This window comes from Mastigoproctus giganteus, chromosome 11 (genome assembly GCF_048544385.1).
Source record: "Mastigoproctus giganteus isolate SK-2022 chromosome 11, ASM4854438v1, whole genome shotgun sequence".
NCBI lineage: Eukaryota > Metazoa > Arthropoda > Arachnida > Uropygi > Thelyphonidae > Mastigoproctus > Mastigoproctus giganteus.
In genome coordinates, this window is record NC_143585.1 from 27,115,740 (window position 1) to 27,134,504 (window position 18,765).

General features: G+C 34.9%; 1 protein-coding gene across 1 annotated transcript in view; it reads left to right on the forward strand.

Moving 5' to 3' along the window:
* The first annotated feature begins 4,092 nt into the window (after window positions 1–4,092).
* Window positions 4,093–18,765, forward strand: part of LOC150077830 (sialin-like) — a 60,933-nt gene continuing 46,260 nt past the window's right edge. Inside the window, exon 1 of the mRNA XM_090384377.1 lies at window positions 4,093–4,270. Within this exon, the coding sequence (XP_090240503.1) occupies window positions 4,093–4,270 (178 nt within the window). The remainder of the gene's footprint in view (window positions 4,271–18,765) is intronic.

The window sequence follows — 18,765 nt, forward strand, 5'->3', positions numbered from 1 at the left end:
AAAATTTTGTCCTCATTCATTTTACTTATGCCTCTCAGAGCCTTAAACACCTCAATTTGTATGCCTTCAACTGGCATGGTACAAATTATTTGTAAAAGGTTGTGCATCTAACAACTTACAAAGAAATGTTATCATCATTTTTTCACCTTTGGAACTGCTTTTTTTATTATTTGAATTATTTTGGAATCTGTCATTTCATAACAGCATCTGCTCATATGTATCAGTGTAATCTTTGTAAGTGACTGCTTGCAATATCAACTTTTTTTTTTACTATATACATTCGTAGCCAGTTAAAAAAAAAAATTATAATTTTCCACCATGCTTGTTCAACATTTTTGAAAGGGAGTTAGAAATCAGCATGGATAGCATTATTTTTCAATATTAAACATATAAAATATATTTATTATGGCTTGTTATAGTGAGGTGTTTGCAGTTATTGGTATTCATTATAGTGGATTTTTCTTATATCATTTATTGCTAATCTTTTGGAAGTAATATTTTTGAAACTTTAAACTTTTATCTGTGTATGTGAATACAAAGTGAATTGCAATAGTTTTTAATGTGATATAATTATGACGCATAAAAGAAAACCATATCATATTAGATGCATTCATGTTTAATGGATAATAAACAAGTTAATAAAGGAAATGTATCTTTTCATGTAATGTAGTTAACGAAATTGATTGTGCTTCAATATATGCGACAATTAAATTATGCTGGTAAAAGCTGAAGAGAGAAACAGGCAAACCTACAATCACATGATGATCAGGTGTAGGTACAGAATTCCCATTGTGTGTTTGAATCCACATGATACTACAAAATATGGTATTCTTGTAGACTCATTGTTATTAATTCCTGATCCTATGTGGCCATGCTGAAGTATAAACAAAAATTTTATTTTACTGCAAGAAAGGATGTAAAATTAAATGTAAAGTTTCTCCCTTTTTTTGGCAATACTTGCTTTAGTATAATTGTTATACTCATTTAGAGTGTGTACTTAGCCACATAGATCCTCGTATAGTCTTCCATAACATTTCGTAATTCTGCAAGACGTCTCTAATGCTGCATTTATTACAAATATTTTTGCATTTGTTGGGATTTATATGTGAAGATATGTTTAGGTTTATTAACTGGTTTCCTCATGCTTTGCTTTGTTTTTCATTAAAAGTTGTCGAAATTCAAAATTATTAGATGGGTGCTATTATTCAATTATAAATTTCATAGCAAAATATTTTGATCTCCATCATGACATTATAGATTGTATGTTGAATAAAGAATAATTTGATATCAGTAGAATGTAAAATTTGCTTTTATGATATGTAAAATTTGTCTTTTGGATTTAATTCATTGTGGACATTTTTTACCAGACACCTTAAAAGGTATCTCACAAAAAATGGTCCATGAGCATTTTAAATTGGCCAGGATATGTAATTGTTTTATCATGTTTAGTTTAAATAACAAATTTTTTATTTTTTAATAATGTCACTAGCAGTCATAAGACTATGTGCACATACTGCCTGAATATTGGAAACTTCTGTTATAGCACACATTACATCAGTAGTACCACAAGGCATCACACGCACATATTAGAAATCCATTTGAATGAGAAATGAGTAATAATTTTCTAAAATATTTAAATACTTCTTAATGTTTCGGTTTTTATTAAGTTGATAAAAACAGAGACTTGTCTATTATATTATAATTATGTTTCCCAGCTGTCTTGTTTGCAAGGTAATTATTTTGATGTAAAATTTCATTGCCATCTCACATTAGCTAGTTTGCACCTGTGACATTTTAAATTCTCTTTTTGATCTTAACTTTAAAATTGATGTTGATATTAATTCTAATATTGTCAGGAATAGGAATCAAGCTGCATATACATTATAAAACATAGGTACTATCGCAGTTATTCAAAAAAGCTTTAGAAAATTATGCATAGCATCAAGTTTGGAGATATCTTCTCTTGCAATAATAGCTACTCTGGCAAAGATGAGGAATGTCTGGATTATGTGCAATTGTCCGTTCTCTCCATGAATATGAGCTTTGCAAAGTTCATCTGATATTGAAATAAATTTTTTTTAAGTGACTTGTGGTCATTTCAAAAAATTCATTCCTTACATTGCTAATCTATGTAAAGATTGGGGTGCCTCCGTAGCCAGGTGGGAAGGAGCAGCAGTGCGTAGCACACGCTTCTTGATTAGACCTGGGTTTGAGCCCGTCACCACCAAATACGGAGGATGCGGAAAGGTCAGGGAATGACCACCGCATATCCCGGAGCAATATGGCCTTAGTTGCTAATGCTCCTAAAACCAAATAACTAACCAACTATGTAAGGATTGGCAGTGTACCAAAATGTCATTGTTTAACAAGAATTGTGTGACATCAACAATTGTTGAATAAAACAGAGGTTGATTTTATAATCGCTGATACTGTTCTAAAAGAGCACTATGACAGTAATCTTATTTCATTTCACTAGTTGCACACCTTTTGGTTATTTTTATTAGATCTTTAAGTATGAGATTATAACAAATAATCTAATAACAGCAAAGAAATTTCTTGTTTTGCCTTCTGAAGCTTCTTTGTGTACTCAAAGTTTAAATTAGAACTTTCCAGGATTATCAATACATTTATGAATTCCAGGTTTATGAATACATTAACATTTCCATATAAGTGCTGGATGAAGTTTCATGATGATTAGTGCTTTGCTTTAGATGGTATAAAACTCAGATAAACCACTTGCCCAACATTGGATGATTAGGCTTCCTAAATACACAACATGGCTTACAATAACATGTATTTAGTTTAGACAGATCATTGATTCTGGACCAAAACCAAAATCATTGATTCTGGAGTACCTCAGAAGCACAAGTATGTACCTTTCTTGCAAATGCATCCACCAGAAATGCATCTATTTCAGGTGGCTGCATTTGCAAGAAAGGAAAAAAGAAAGTTATAACAGAAATACAGAGCGAGAGAGCAAAAGAAAACCAAACTAATTATTCATTGGTCATCGATTAAACTACTTTTTTTGTATACACAATCCTCTGCCGTTGCTGACCTTGATCTTTCTCTTTGTAATGTGTGAGCAGAGCACATTCAAGCTGCAAAACTGTGACAGATACTGACTGCTTTGGCAATCAGACTATATATTGTCCAATCCTAAACAAGACAGATGCTAATAGTACTGAAAGAGGAAGGAATGAAAGAAGAGGAGTGAGTTGATATTCTTTTGCATTTTACAGTTCCTTCTGGACTTTTGATTATTTTTTGGACAGTGGAAGCTGAAAGGCCATCTGTTATTTTGCATCATCCTAATTATTGATTAGTCATTGTTTAAAATACTTTGGTACACACAATCTTCTGCTGTTTCTGACCTTAATCTTTCCCTTTGTAACTTGTGTAATTGTTTTTGTACTTTGTTTTTAAAGATTTTTGTATCTTTTTATGATTACAGGGTTCGGAATTTGTCTTGAAGATCAAGTTCTTTATCTATTACTAAGTTTCTTTGCTGCGTAATTCAAATTATATAGTTAAATTAAATTTTGTAGTTCAGCTTGTAATTTGTGCTGATAATCAGGATTAGACTGGAAAGAAAAGGCCACTGAGGAAATAAAAGCATTTTTGTTTGAATCTGCAATTAAGTGTCATAGGGGACTTATCAAGATTCTTGTTTCACTTAATCACAGATTTTTCTTGGTGTCTACCCAGTCCAGATGTTTTAATAGATATTTCCAGCAATCACTAAAATGTTTTTGAATGCACAAATTGTCCACTAAAATCAGATTTTCTGCACAGGTATGTCCGTGTGTTTCTTACATTCCTGAGGAAGTGCTGGCCCTATCAATTGGTTATGTTTTGCATGTATAATTACTATTTTGAGATATTGCGCAAATTCAGCTATTCACAAAGTTAGTCTCAAATAGGACAAAGCACTTCATGAAACTTTCACAATGATACAAGGTTCAGTGTTGTGCTATTTATTTTCTTCTGACAATTTAAAGAGCTGAAGCTTACAATGCATAGCTGCTTTATGACTCTATTCTACACTGTGCATTAGGACACCATTCCAAAAATACCTCATCACGAAAAACCATGAGTATTTCACCTTTTCCAAACAAGGAACATTTTCAGTATGATAAAGCTGTTATCCATTACACTGAAGTTTACAAGTGTTTAGGGAACTTGACAGCAAGGTGTAGCATCTTGCTTATCCTCCACAGTAATTGGAGCATGAACTCCAAAGGGGAAGCATTTATGGATGTCCTTGCAGGTAATATCTAGTCATGGAATTATTTTACCTTCAATGATATCAGAAGTTGTGGGTCCATCCTGCCCTTACATATACTGATGGGATTTATACTGCAGTGTGCGTGCAGACTGTTGATAAGCGCACACACAAAAAAAAACGTTGAATTGCGGCAAAGTTTCTGGTATTTTGGGTAGTATGTGTATGTTAAAATAAAATGGCAAGCTTTTTGTATTGTTTTATTACAAATAAATATACAGTTTGATACAGTTTTTTATATATATTTTGCATTTTAAATGTAAGAATGCTTCCTAAGAAAGCTGATTGTCCTCTACATGCACTATGTATTTTGTATTTCTGCATATAAATACCAAGCATGTTCCATGTCAGTGTTGTTTTATATGTATGTTTGCATTTGTAATCCAAGACTTCTTAAACAAGTTGAACATTCTCTATATGCAATATACCGGATTTCTAAATGTGTTGCAAACATTTACTAAAACCCACATGGTTATAGCTGTGATGCCTGGAAAGCCTATATAAGTAATGTTCTAATGAACTTAGCTTGAATAACATAAAAAAATAAATTTAAAACACTTTATTTTTTGACATATCATTTGAGGTATTCAGTTATGCACGCACAAATAGTTGTAGTGTATGTGCATATGGCTTACTTGGTACTTGTGAAACAGTATTCTTTTCTTTTCAATAATTTTGTTAGTCAATAAGCCAAAGCATTATTTTAAAAAAAAAAAAAAAAGGTTTAGGAAGTATTTTTATAGAAATATTAATAATAAAAGAGGTATTATTAGGCATTATATTTGATGGGTTGTATAGATTTGTAAAGAGAGTAAAAAAAAAAAAAGTTCTCTTAAATAAAATATTGTGATTTTATTTGTACAGCTTTTATTTTTAGGATTAGTGTCCATTAAAGGTACTCTTTTTTTTTTTTATTCATGTACGATGTTAAAAATTAATTAGTTTAACTGTCTAGCAGTTACTCTGGTGTATTTTTTACACAAAAAGAAATAAAAACTATTAAATTTAAATGTCTGTTAGAATTATATCGGTGTGAAGTTTTGTATTCCTCAAGTATGGTGTTCACTTTCGATCTGTTACTGATTATTTTTTAAGTGGAAAAGTATAGCAATAAAAAAATTATGGTTCCATGTTTGCACAAAATAGATATTGTGCACCCACTTCTGCATTAATTTTTGTCAGAGCTTTGGTTTTCAGCTTTGATTTTATCTGCGTCACTACTCCAAGATTTGGCCATAAGACAAGACTTTTTTATATATACAGGGTGTTTCAGTTAAATGTTTCAGAACTTCTAAGAGGGGTAGGGTACATCCTGATAACTCGAAATCATATAGCAATGTGGGGTCGGAAATGCTTTCCTGAAGCGGTGTTGTACACAGAAGCACCATAAAGAAAAGAGACCATAAGTGAGAAATCGTTTTAATAATACATGAAAAGAAGCAAAAGGTACATGGATTAAAGTAAGTGTTCGAAGTTTCTTCAACCTCGTATTGCTTTCGCACAGTGGTACCTTGGAAAATGTGCTACAAATCCCCTTTTTCCTGCTGAAGTGTTGTTTTCCGATGAGGCATCCTTCACAAGGGAAGGAATTTTAAACACGCATAACGACCATATCTGGGCGGTCGAGAACCGGCATGCAATACGACGTCGTGCAGCACAGATTCGATTTTCGGTCAATGTATGGGCCGGTATTATGGGAGATCACCTCATCGGACCTTACCTGTTACCGTGTCGTCTAACCGGACCTATCTACTTGATCTTTCTGCAGCAAGTATTGCCACAACTTTTGAGAGATGAACAGATTTCTGCATCGACGCAACAGACAATGTGGTTCCAACACGATGGAGCCCCTGCCCATTATAGCGGAGATGTTCGTAACTACCTGGATGTCACATTTGGTCAACAGTGGATCGGACGTGGTGGTCCCGTGCGTTGGCCTGCTCGGTCACCCGACCTATCATGTCTTGATTTTTATTTCTGGGGTCATATGAAATCGCTAGTTTATGACACCCCTGTTGACAATGCTGAGGAGCTGGTTGCAAGAATCGCAGTAGCTGCCGAAGAAATTCGAAATTCGCCTGGAGTATTCCAGAATGTTCGGATGTCCATGCGTCGGAGATGTGAGGCGTGCATTGTAGCCCGTGGAAGAAACTTCGAACACTTACTTTAATCCATGTACCTTTTGCTTCTTTTCATGTATTATTAAAACGATTTCTCACTTACGGTCTCTTTTCTTTATGGTGCTTCTGTGTACAACACCGCTTCAGGAAAGCATTTCCGACCCCACATTGCTATATGATTTCGAGTTGTCAGGATGTACCCTACCCCTCTTAGAAGTTTTGAAACGTTTAACTGAAACACCCTGTATATATGACTAATGTTACTAAAGATGTTATTTGTTAATGTTATCCAGTACTAGTGTTAGAATTAAGAATAAAATTTTAAATTTCCCTTTTTTAAATTATTTCTTGCCTTTTTTCCAAAAAACTTATTGTTAAAGAAAATACCCCAAAGTGCCCACTCACCGACTTGAATTTGTAGTGTCTGCTAGACAGTTAAAAACAATGAAACAAACAGAATGGAATTCAAAATAAAATAGGTATAAGAGTATTCTGATTTTTAATATAAAATTGTGAATAAATGAAAAAAATATAAACGTGCTTTTAATTTCACATCAAGGTTGGATTTACTAAGATCCATCAGGCAAGTACGTGTATACAGAAACTGCAATCACTCAAATTTTGTTAATTGTAACAACAAAATTCTGAAATAGTACAAACAAGATATCAAATGATGTATAGTATAAAGTAAAGGCATTGTAAATAATAAAATATAGGAATGATAAAATATGACTCGCCTCTGATTAGATAAGTATAACCACCAAAACATCAATATTTTATTGTTACATTTAATTTGCAAAGCCTTTAAAGTAGCATAATTTTAATTTATTTGAAATGTCATAGATTTATATGTTCCTTCATTGATTCTAGAATTTTGTGTTGTATTACAATTTAACAAAATTTTAGTATGGAATTATATGGATAACATAAATAAATAATAAATAAATTCTGTTCATTTTACGATGGCCGAGGCTTGGAGCATTAACATATTCATTGTGATTATTCATATTATTATTAGCTATATGGTGCAAGGAAGCCTGAGGCACCAGCCAAAAAAAATTCCTGAGTTATCCTGAGAGAGAGAGAGAGAGAGAGAGAGAGAGAGAGAGTGTGTGTGTGTCAGAAGTAGAAGGGAGTCACGAAGAAAAGAATGATGATATCCAGCTCAGGACCTTGGGTGTGCCAAGCCCATACTCACCAGATGTTAGCCCCTGGGGTAGTGTATATAGTATTAAGGGCAACCAGTTTTCTGGGACAACAGTTTGAAATGTGGCAGGCTCAAACACTCATAGCATAATCTCCTTACATTACCAAAAGATCTTAACCACAGCCATCGCCAGTCCAGCTAGGGTAATTCCTGATAATACAGTAAAATTTCATAAATTTGGCATTCAAAAATCTGGCAGTTTGAAAATTTTGCATTAAAAATAAATGAAAAACATGTTGGCTGTTGTAAGTTATGTACAGACCATGAGAACTTGACCATTGCATCCTTGTTGTTTTTGTTACATAAAATAATTGAACAAACCAATGCTATACTAAGTGAGATAGAAAAACTCCCATTTGTTTAGGTTTGTTTCTTCCTTTTGTCCAGTTATTTGGAGAAACTCAAGTTACATGTTGAAAAAAAAAATCAATAGTTGGCCCCTTTGAGGTAGACATAATTTTAAAAAATGGTGTAGCTGTCAGAGAAGGTGCAGTAAGCCCAGGACTGTTGCTAAGTTATTTTCTGCCCTTAGGCAAAACCTGTAATGCTGCTCCTATGTAAGGAAAATAAAAATGAGTTTTAATTTTTATATATTAAAGGCATTTAAATTAAAACATCAGGATCTGCATCACATATTTTTAGGTTTAATCCTTTGGGCATTAGTTGTCTAGACCTTTGGTCATATTTGGGATGAAATATTTGAAATTGATGTGAAAATTGAACTAAGTATTACTGTTTAGTTTTACGATTTCTATATTTAAAATTTGCCAAGTAAACTGCTTTTTTCCTCAGTAGGAAAATTTCTCCCCACCCTTGGTTTGCTCTAACATCATTGGTGTATTACTAAAGCAGCGAGTGTAAATCGATTTTATTATAAAAAAAAATATAGCAACCGTTGGGTGAGACAACATAAATTGTCCTCATACAGTCGGCCATTTTCTACAGCTAAACATTGAAGAGTCAACATCATACGCTGCCCTACCATTAATATTGACACCCTTTAGTTGATAGTTGGTAACATGCTACCTAAGCAACATGTTAGACAATTATAAATGTGCTTGTAGGCCTTCGAGCAGGCTAGCATAATTGCAAATGCAAGACACTGCAATCAATGGAGTTGACTTCCAGCATGGAATGATAATAGGATGCTATATAAGCAATTGGTCTATACATGGCATTTAAATAGCAGTGAAGATACCTAGTTGAGAATTGCTGTGATCTGCAAATAGAAGTGGACTGGTGCCAAAACCCTCATGAAATGACCCAGAAAGCCTCCAAAGCTGACGGAGCATGCACAAGAGCCTTGCAAAGACTCACTTGGAATGAGTGTACAGGATGCTGCTATGTGTTTACATGGTCATGCAGCCATCCACAACCCACTAATTACTGACTAATACCAGACACCATTCAGCATGGTGTAAGGCTTGCTGTTCTTGGTCCATGGCCCAATGGAAAGCTGTGCCTTGGACTGTTGAATCGCTGTACACAGTCTACCAGCTTGACTGTCTTGTCTGGGCAGGACCGTGCCAAGCCATTTTAGTACCTGAGGCAAGAATGAAAAATTGCACCCTACCCTAAAATATTAAAAAAAAATTTTTAATTAAAAAAATATAACATTTAAAATAAATTTCTGGTACACGTTTTAATAAAAATAAAAGGATGACAAAAAATAAATTTAGAACTGTTTAATTTTTAAAATCTAAAATGTTGGCAATTATTTAATCTTTCTTTTGGAGCCCCTTTCAGCTTTTAATCTGAGGCAAGAGCCACGTTCACCTCCCCCTCAGCACAGCTTTGTCTGGGTGTGGCAGATGCTTAGAGAAAGCTACCGATACAGTCCAGACTGGACGATACAGTTTTGAGGAGAACAGCATGATAGTCGGACTATTTTTCATTGTTTGGCCTGGACCATTGGTTGTTTTGGACAAAACCAGGAATTCTAAGGTCTATTCAGATAGCCTGAACAATAATGCATTATGTTGTGACAGCATTCCAGAGAATGTCCATTACTGTATTAGCAGGACTGCTCTATTATACTGCTTGTGATGGACTGGTTTGAGGACATGAGTGTCAGAAAGTTGTACTGGCCAGTTCAGAGCCCTGACCTTAATCCTGTTGTAAACCTCTGGGATGAATTGAATCGTCAGATGCATGTGAGGAGGGCCTGCATAAAAACAGATGAACTGCTCGCTGCTTTGAAGGCTGAATAGCAAAAAATATCAGGACGTTTAGAGGATAATTGGCAGAGTGTTTCACGGAGACTTAGGCACATTAGTTTTCCTGTAAATAAAGATTATTTGTAGAATGCAGGTGTCTGGATATTAATGGTAGGGCAGTGCACATATGGTGAAAACAAAAGCACATCTGGTGCTTTTGTTTTCACTAAAATAAATTTGGTTTACATTGTTTCAGAAGAACACTGATATTTTTAACCTAAACCAAGGATGGGAGTAAAACTTTCCCATAAAGAAAAAATCGGTTGATTAGGCAAAACTTAAGTTTAAAAGTCGTAAAACTTAAATGGTAATACTTATTTAAATTTTTATATCAAATTCAAAAATTTCAACACGTGACAAAAGTGGCCCAGGCAACAAATTATCTGAACCCAAAAATAAGCCAAATAGGTCTCAGTTCGAAACATGTATATATTATACATGTTTCGAACTGAGACCTATTTGTGGAGAAGTGTTCTTACAAGATACTAAGTTCAATCAGTGATGTTTTTATCTCTATCTGTGGATAGAGAAAGCATGATCAAACGTTCAGAAGACATTCCGAAAAGGCCAGGTGTTTTTAGTGCGTTCTGCTATTTGGTGATTAGCAACCTTAACAGCCCATATATTTGCTTGTCCTACAAAAGTCCCCAGCAGGACTTTTAATCTCCACACCTTGCATTTCAGGCTGATGCAAGTCACCTTAGAAGCATCGCAAGAATCAATTTCACTTACGCTTATGGCTGCTGTTAAAACTATTCGTCTGTATTCCCTCCCCCCTGAATCTGACAGTTTTATAAACCCATCTAACACTGCTTGATAGTGTGTATTTTTTGACAGACATTATCACGAAAACGTAAAAAAACTTGGAAATACAATTCAATTTTTGAACACCGATTGGCATTGGTGCTGTTGCAGACAAATGGCTTGGTGGTTACTTTTGGATAGATTTTATTTAATAATTTTCTTATTTGATATAAAAATTTCCAACATCTTTCTGGTGAGTATGGGCTTGGCACACCCAGGGTCCTCAGCTGGATATCATCATTCTTCTCTTTCTTGGTGATTTTCTTCTACTTCTCTCTCTCTCTCTCTCTCTCTCTCACAGGGTAACTCAGAAATTTTTTTTGGCTGGTGCAGCATAAGCCTCAAGCTTCCTTGCACCATATGGCTAATAATAATAATAATAAAATAATTTTCCTCCTAGTGATATTTATTCAATTGTGAAGTGATTCCACAGTATGAGAAATGGATTCTGTACGCCTTTTGGCATCTCTCATTTTGTGGAATCACTTCACAACTGGGTTGGCATGATTGCAACACCAGGGTACCTGTCCACTCATCGACAATAGGCCAACAAGCCTTGAAACGGTGCCGTCTGGGTGGTGGTGCTCACTGAGAATAAGTAACAATAGACTTCTCTATTAGTGAAGCATTACTCATTCGAGGTAGTGCAATATATGGTAACTCGTAAAGGTAGTCAAAATATGGTAACTCGTAAAGGTAGTCAAAATATGAGATACAATTAAATCGATGCCTTTACAGTATGAATGTAGTTCATTTTTATGAGCAAACTATGGTGTATTTACACTGATATTTTATAGTTAATTTACGCTCATATTCTACTATGCCTCGTGCATTTATATTTTTATTACAGTAGCGTATTTATGTATTCATAGCTGAGGAAGAGACACACACGGTGTCGAAAGCTTTAAGTATTTTATTTTATTCTATTTTATTAAAAGAAGCGAGCAGAGGGCGAAGCACCCTAGTAATAATTAAAATTATAAATATAATACTTAAAATAATATAATAATTTACAATAGTAATACTGTAATATGATAATTTGCTTTATTGCTCTGTCCGAAATGCCTTTGGAACTTGAATAACTCAAAGACTAAACAAACTTTTAACTAGATTCCTTTTGCGATAGATTTTATTTAACAATAAAATTGAAAGGGAGGGGGAAAAAAAGTTCAAAAACTTTTCCCACCGATTTTCAAATCCCGAGAATTGATTTAGCTCCCAGTGAAACTAACTTGAGGTTTACTTTGAAGAGAAGATAATTTCTTTAATTTCTTAGCTTTCGTCATCATGCTGATGGACAACTTTACGTAGCAGTTTCCATGTCCAGATAATGTGTTCAAAAATTGTAATTTTTTTAAAGCGCGATATGTAACCTTAAATTGAGGAAAGATAGTTGTAGAATAGATGTGCGGAAAGTTGCCTTTAGCCAGCGAGTAGTTGATTGCTGGAACAGACTTCCATCTGTCGTTGTGGAAGTTGATAGCTTAAATAAACTCAAGGAAGAACTGGACAAACTTTTGGAGCAATGGATGGGTGAAATGGGAAGTGTTTTTTTTTTTTTTTTGCTTTCTCCCTGGGATACGTGTAAAAAAAATATCAAATTGCATTTTTACCGAGTCCGTCCCACTGACACACGCTAGTACCAAAGCGAGCCCAGGGAAAGGTTTTTGTAATTACTAACAGTTTTGGTGAAATATTCGCCATGAGTATTCTAGGCTATTATAAGAAATTTTGATATGAGAAACTCATCATTTTTCCATTTCTCCTCCACGACTGTATTAGTTTTGTTACTTGTTATTCATTTAGAACAGTCTACGTTGGAATCCCATCAAAGACTGGAGAAATACTTGACATCCTCTTCAATCGTGGCTGTAGCCATCCTCACGTAGCACAGTTGGTAAGATCAATGTCCTCCCCACACTGGGTGAAAAAGACCTGGGTTCGAGTCCCGTCGATGATGGGAGGAATTTTTATGGGTTTTTTTCACAACGGTCTCAGGCGACTAACTCAGGTGGCTGAGTTAGTCGGTCTCAGGTGAGAACAGCATGGATTTTCCTGGAAACTTTGGTTTTTCGTTCAGCAAACAGAATATCGACCGCAGAACGCACGCAATTTACGGATAATATACACGTAACAATGTGGCCTGAGTTGCTGTTGCACCTAAAACCCTAGAACAACAAAAACTCCCCAGTAGGTTATTTCGAGTTCGTTGGCTTGCATGTGTAAATCGGCACATGAATACACACCTAAACAGATATAATGGAATGTGGCCTAAGGTGCTGATGGACAACTTTACGCACACTATCCAACAATGTCCATTGAATTTTAAACGAGTACATGCTTTTTTCGAGGCATTAAAATATGTTATTAATGTAGTTTGAATGAATGTAAGCATCATATCATATGTACCACTAGCAAATTCTCTTTTGGAGATAAGTGATCACTCACCACCTTTTCAACGTTTTTTTTCTTTAACTATCCATGCTGTATTACGCTTGCTTTCTTGCATTATATGCCTCTACTAATGCTAATGCTAGTGTTAAAGCCTGGATTGACGATCGGTGGAAATGTCTTGTTGTATGTTGTTTCCTGGCACTTGGATATCACATTGTTGGAATAAATCATTGGACGTACTCAACCCAATAACTAAGCATTAAGTAACTCACAAATTGCCCGGGGTCAGCAAAATTAAAAAAAACAAGAAGAAAAAATCACATTTCAAAAAACCTAACATGTAATGTAAGAAGTATTGATTTAATAAAGTTTGAAGATAATAAATCATTCAAAACCTACATTGGTATTATGTTTATATTCGAATTGGAAATATGTACGTAATTAGTGACTGCAAAAACAGTAACTAAGGGTTATTATTATGGAATTCTTAAATTTTTTTAATAAAATTAAAGGTTTTAGTAAATCAAACTAAGATGTAATGCGAAGAATTAGATCTTTGCAGTCACTGAAGAAGTGGTAAGAAAATACCTCGAAACGTTTGACCCCATTATGTATAAATTTCTAAAAACGAAAGTTTTGAGTGCTATATTATCTTCAAACAGAGCAGAGAGCTAGTTAATGCTGGTAATTAAAATAGTTTTAGCAAAGAACGTTACTCTGCGTTATATTTTTCTGTTGGAACCGTGTGTGAACTAAATTGTCCCTCTTATGACAGAGTTTGGGCTTATGCTCTTTAGAAACGACGACCTAATGTAACTAATATTGTTTTTAATTGAATAAAATCGATAGCATCGTTAATCCAGTAGGTGAAATCCATTATTTATTTAGAAAAATCACTGACTGGTTTTGGAACTATTTGGTTCCATCATAAGACAGCAGATAGTCTCAATTAGCTTTTGAAAAGGTATTCTGCTCACTTTATTAGTTACGCTAGGTTGATTCGTGGATAAACATAATCGTTTCTAAAGAGCCTGAACCTAAGCGCTGTTGCTTTCACTAGATGGACTACAGCATCCCTAGTTCAGACAGAAAAACAGAGCACAGAGTAAGAAATATAAAAAGAACACTATATTATGAATATGCACATGAAATGAAATACCGTATTTGACGGATGATAAGATGCACGAGATCATAAGTCACATCCACTGTTTAGATGGAAAATTTTTTGAGGGAAAACTTCAAATTATTGTATATTTGATACACAAATTCAAGTGTTTACTAATAAAATGTAAGTGTAGAAAGAAGCTTTTACTCATCGTTGCAACCGTCACTCATCTTTACTGATATTATGGTCCGAACTTTAGCTTTCTTCAAAGGGTAACTTTTGCATTCTTCAAGGACTATGCGAACTCCCCTCTCAAAGGACTTGGCAACCCTTGTGTTTTACCCCTTTGCACACCTGTGAAATTGTTTGTCGCTGCATTGGTCCTGTTGATGCTAGATGCCAGATCGTCATTTTGTTTCTCTATCCACTTGATCCTCTCTACACACGCATGCACTTTTAAAGTTCTGTTAATTGAGATATTCAATGACTGCAGGTGGACACCTCAATTAACAAGCCCTTTAAACCATGGGTATACAGTTGATTCTGGAACCCGTTTTTTATAACCATTTAAGAAACGTCAAGGTTCATCCCCTTGTGTTTGGGCCCACGTATATCGTTCGAGGTCCTCTTGGGAAGCACAGTTGGTAGAATTGCCGTCCTCCCCACACCGGGTGGAAAAGACCCGAGTTCGAGTCCCGTCAATTTTCACGATGTGGCTGAGTTAGTGGGTCTCACTAACTCAGCCACGTCGTGGTTAACATGGTTTTTTTCTCCCAGGAACTTGGGTTTTTCGTCCATCAAACAGAAAATCGACAGGCAATTTTCAGACAGTATACGCAGAGTAATATGGCCTTAGTCGCCGATGCCCCTAAAACATTAATAGTATCATACTGAGTACTCACCTTTTGCACATTCCTGATGGAAGGAAAAAGGTAATCAGTTTCCATGGACCTGGTTGAATCCAGTTTCATAACAAAAAGTCCACCATGGAAGCAAATCCTTTATTAATGTGTGGGGAATGTGTATTTCTACTAGAACTCATAAATCCATGATTAGATCCTGTTTCTGGACAGTGCCATGCAAAATGAAAAGCATTCCCGGTCCCTCCCCAGGAGAAGACCCTAACACATTTATTATATTGTTATAGTTGTAACCAAAAGTGCACCTTCCACCAAACCTCGCTCGAAAACGAATTAGTCGGTTTGGAACGATTGTTGCACGGTTTTATCTCCCAAAATCTTTCAATTTTCGTTCAGAAAACTATAAATCTATAAAACTGTAAATCAGACCGAAGGATAACTGCTATTACAGACATAATATACTGACCGCCTAAATTAGTTGGTATATGAAATAAAGAAGAATTCATAACGGTTAAAGTAGTAGCTGTAATCTTTATCCACAACAAAAACTGGTTATATCTTCAGTTTTTTTAAAGAAACAATAGAATATTGAGAAATCATCAAGACGATAACCTAATCACAAAGATCAGATGTTGGCATGGTATTTAGTGATAATAAAGTAAACGTTTACCATGCATAGAAAGATTTCTGTCATTTTGACCGATTGATGTTATAGTTAAAAGTTCTTTGATATTATTTACTTAGTGATTCCACAGGATGTTAGAAAGTGAAAGTTTAACGATTCTTTTGCATAAGAGAAGTGGAGGATTCTTATGTGGCAAGTATTAGCGTAGTTTTTACTTTACTTTTCTACCAGTTTATTTTCAAGTTATAAATTCAGTTTTATTTACATAGATTTTCTGTTTATTAAGCTATTTTTTTTAGGGATTTTAGTTTCCTCAGGTATTCATCTGAAGAAACGTATTATATAAGCAAATAAGTGTTGCTGATCAAGCGACACCGCCCCCCCCCACGAACTTCGCATTTGTATATGTGTCACAGTACAAACTCTGAAAAGGCCAAAAAAAAAAAAAATTATTTTTAGGCCACCCGGATAATTAAATTCATCTGCCGTGCTGTATGTCTTATGTCTGTTAATTGCGTGTGTTCTATGGTCGATTTGTCTGTTTTGCTGGAAGAAAAACCTTGCTATTTAGGCCTGAGACCGACTCACTCAGTCACGGAGTAAAAAAGGCCCATTAAAGTTCCTCGCGTCATCGATGGGATTCGAACCAAGGCCTTATCCACCCGGTGCAACGATGCCACTGTGTTACCTGCGCAGGCCCTGTAAAGGCCATATATCTATATATGTATATGTCTAAGGTGGCACCTGGACTAACGTCAATATCCACCGGTGTCCTCTGCATGCAAGCAGAACAGCTACGAATGGGCCTGCAGTGTAAGTGAGTGCAAGAGTGTGTGTGTGTGTAGTATGAATGTAAAAAAAAAAAAAAAAACGAGGATCCAGGTCTACTTTACTGTCAGTGCACTGAGCACAAAACACAGCACCCACCAGATGTAGTGCAATACTGGTGGGGGTGCTAACTCCCCTTACTCCCAAGCTGCCCACACCTGAGAGACAAAAAAAAAAAAAAAAAGAAATTAATAATAAAATTAAATATAAAAAATAAAATTAAATATAAATAAAATAAAAATAATTAAATAAAATAAAAATAATTAAATAAAATAAAAATAATTAAATAAAAATTAAATAAAAAATCATCCCGCACTCAGAAGAAAAAAAAATTCCTACTGAGTGCCTGCAAAAAAAAAAAATATATATATATATGGTGTCCTTAAGGCGTCGCAACAACTTTCCAGGGGTGCCACGTAATTTGAGTTTAATTTTTTTGAACTCAAATTAATTTTTTTTAATTTATATATTTATTTCATTATAAAAAGGTATACTGTATCTTTTTAATTTTGTGGTGATCTATAATTGATGTTTATTTACTACCTCTATATAAAGAATAAAATTATTATATATATATATTTTATATTATAAATTGTAATTTTGTTTATAGTTACATTATTGTAATAACTATCATATAAATATATTTTTAATATTATATATATAGTGCATATATATAATCCAAAAATTAAATAGAGAGAGAGATAGAAATTAATAAAAATATATATTAAAAATAGATAAGAAAAAATAGTACGAAAGGGGGGCGCCGCTAAATTTCTTTTAATTGGCTTAATTTTCTAAATTATTTTAGGAACGTTGCTTCAACACTACCGTCTTCTCCTTTACCCCCCCCCCCCTATATATTTTTCTGTTATTGTTATGTTATTTTATTTGGCTGAGTTCTTTTTCACTCTACGGGTTTGCCATGCTACTGGCAAATATCTTATTTTAATTTAGCTTATATATTTATATTGCTGCTGCTTTGGGCAGGCGCCTCTGTAGCCAGGTGGGAAGGAGCAGCAGTGCGTAGCACACCCTTCTTGATTAGACGGGGTTCGAGCCCATCACCACCAAATACGGAGGATGCGGAAAGGTCAGGGAATGACCACCGCATATTCCCGGAGCAATATGGCCTTAGTTACTAATGCTCCAAATAATAAATAACAACAGCTGCTTTGGTGCATTTGTCATAGCCTATCAGGTTTTTGTCTTCAATTTTATCCCTTAATAGTTTTATATATATACACTTTTCTATATTCACGATTCTCTCTCTCTCTGTATATATATACATATACAGAGAGAGAGAAACTATATATATATATAAAAAATGATGAAGAATATATAAAATAATGTATATTATTATACATTATTTTATATTATATATTATTTTATTTTATTTTATATATTACTATTACTATATTATTTTATATATTACTATATATAAAATAATGAAGAATTACCTAATGAAGTCATTTGTGAAGATTCATGCACAGAACAGATTAATGACCTTGAACAAGCAACAAGAGAAATCCTCCCTCAGACTGACCTTGGAAATGGCATCTTGGGCCATCCTGAAGGATCAATTTTTGAAACCTTGGGATGCGTTATTTGCCCGGAAGACTGCGAGCACTCTGAAGGGGCTTTCGCTAGACAGAGGAGCAATCATAGCCCGGATGAAAGGCAGGAGGAGAACCGTAAAGAATATGTCTCGCGTACGGAATTAAAGGATATCCTTGCAGACTGCATCAGCCCCTTTTCGATGCAGGCTGTGGAATACGCTGAAAACCTCGCGAGCAATTTCATCCCTGTACATAAAATGCTACAGGAACTGCAGGAAGAGAATTTTCTTCTCAAAGAACAAAACAGTAAAATATTGCACACCCTTAAACGACTGGAGGAAAAGCTAGGATGCTTTGAATCAGTCCTCGTTGCACAAGGTGGCTCAGCGGCCCCCGTAACCGACGAAACTTGCTATGCGAGGCAGAGCTACCCAAAGAAAAGTAGAAGTGGTATGCATGGATTGTACAGGATGACAGAAAGCATTCAAAATCAGAAACAGAAGACAAGAAAAGAATTGAATTCGGGGGAAAACATATCAGAACGAATTGCAAAACTACAAGACAGCCAAATAATATGTGAATTTCAAGCCCAGCCGGGAACTGTCTGTTTGCAGCAGGACCTCGCAAGCAATAGCACCAAATCCAGTGAAACTTTAGGGGCAGCACAAGGAAATGGCTCCACACATTCCACTAGGAAAAGTCGAAACCAAAATAAAGAAGTCTCAGAAATATTAGGACAACAGGAATCAACTGAAATGATTGGGG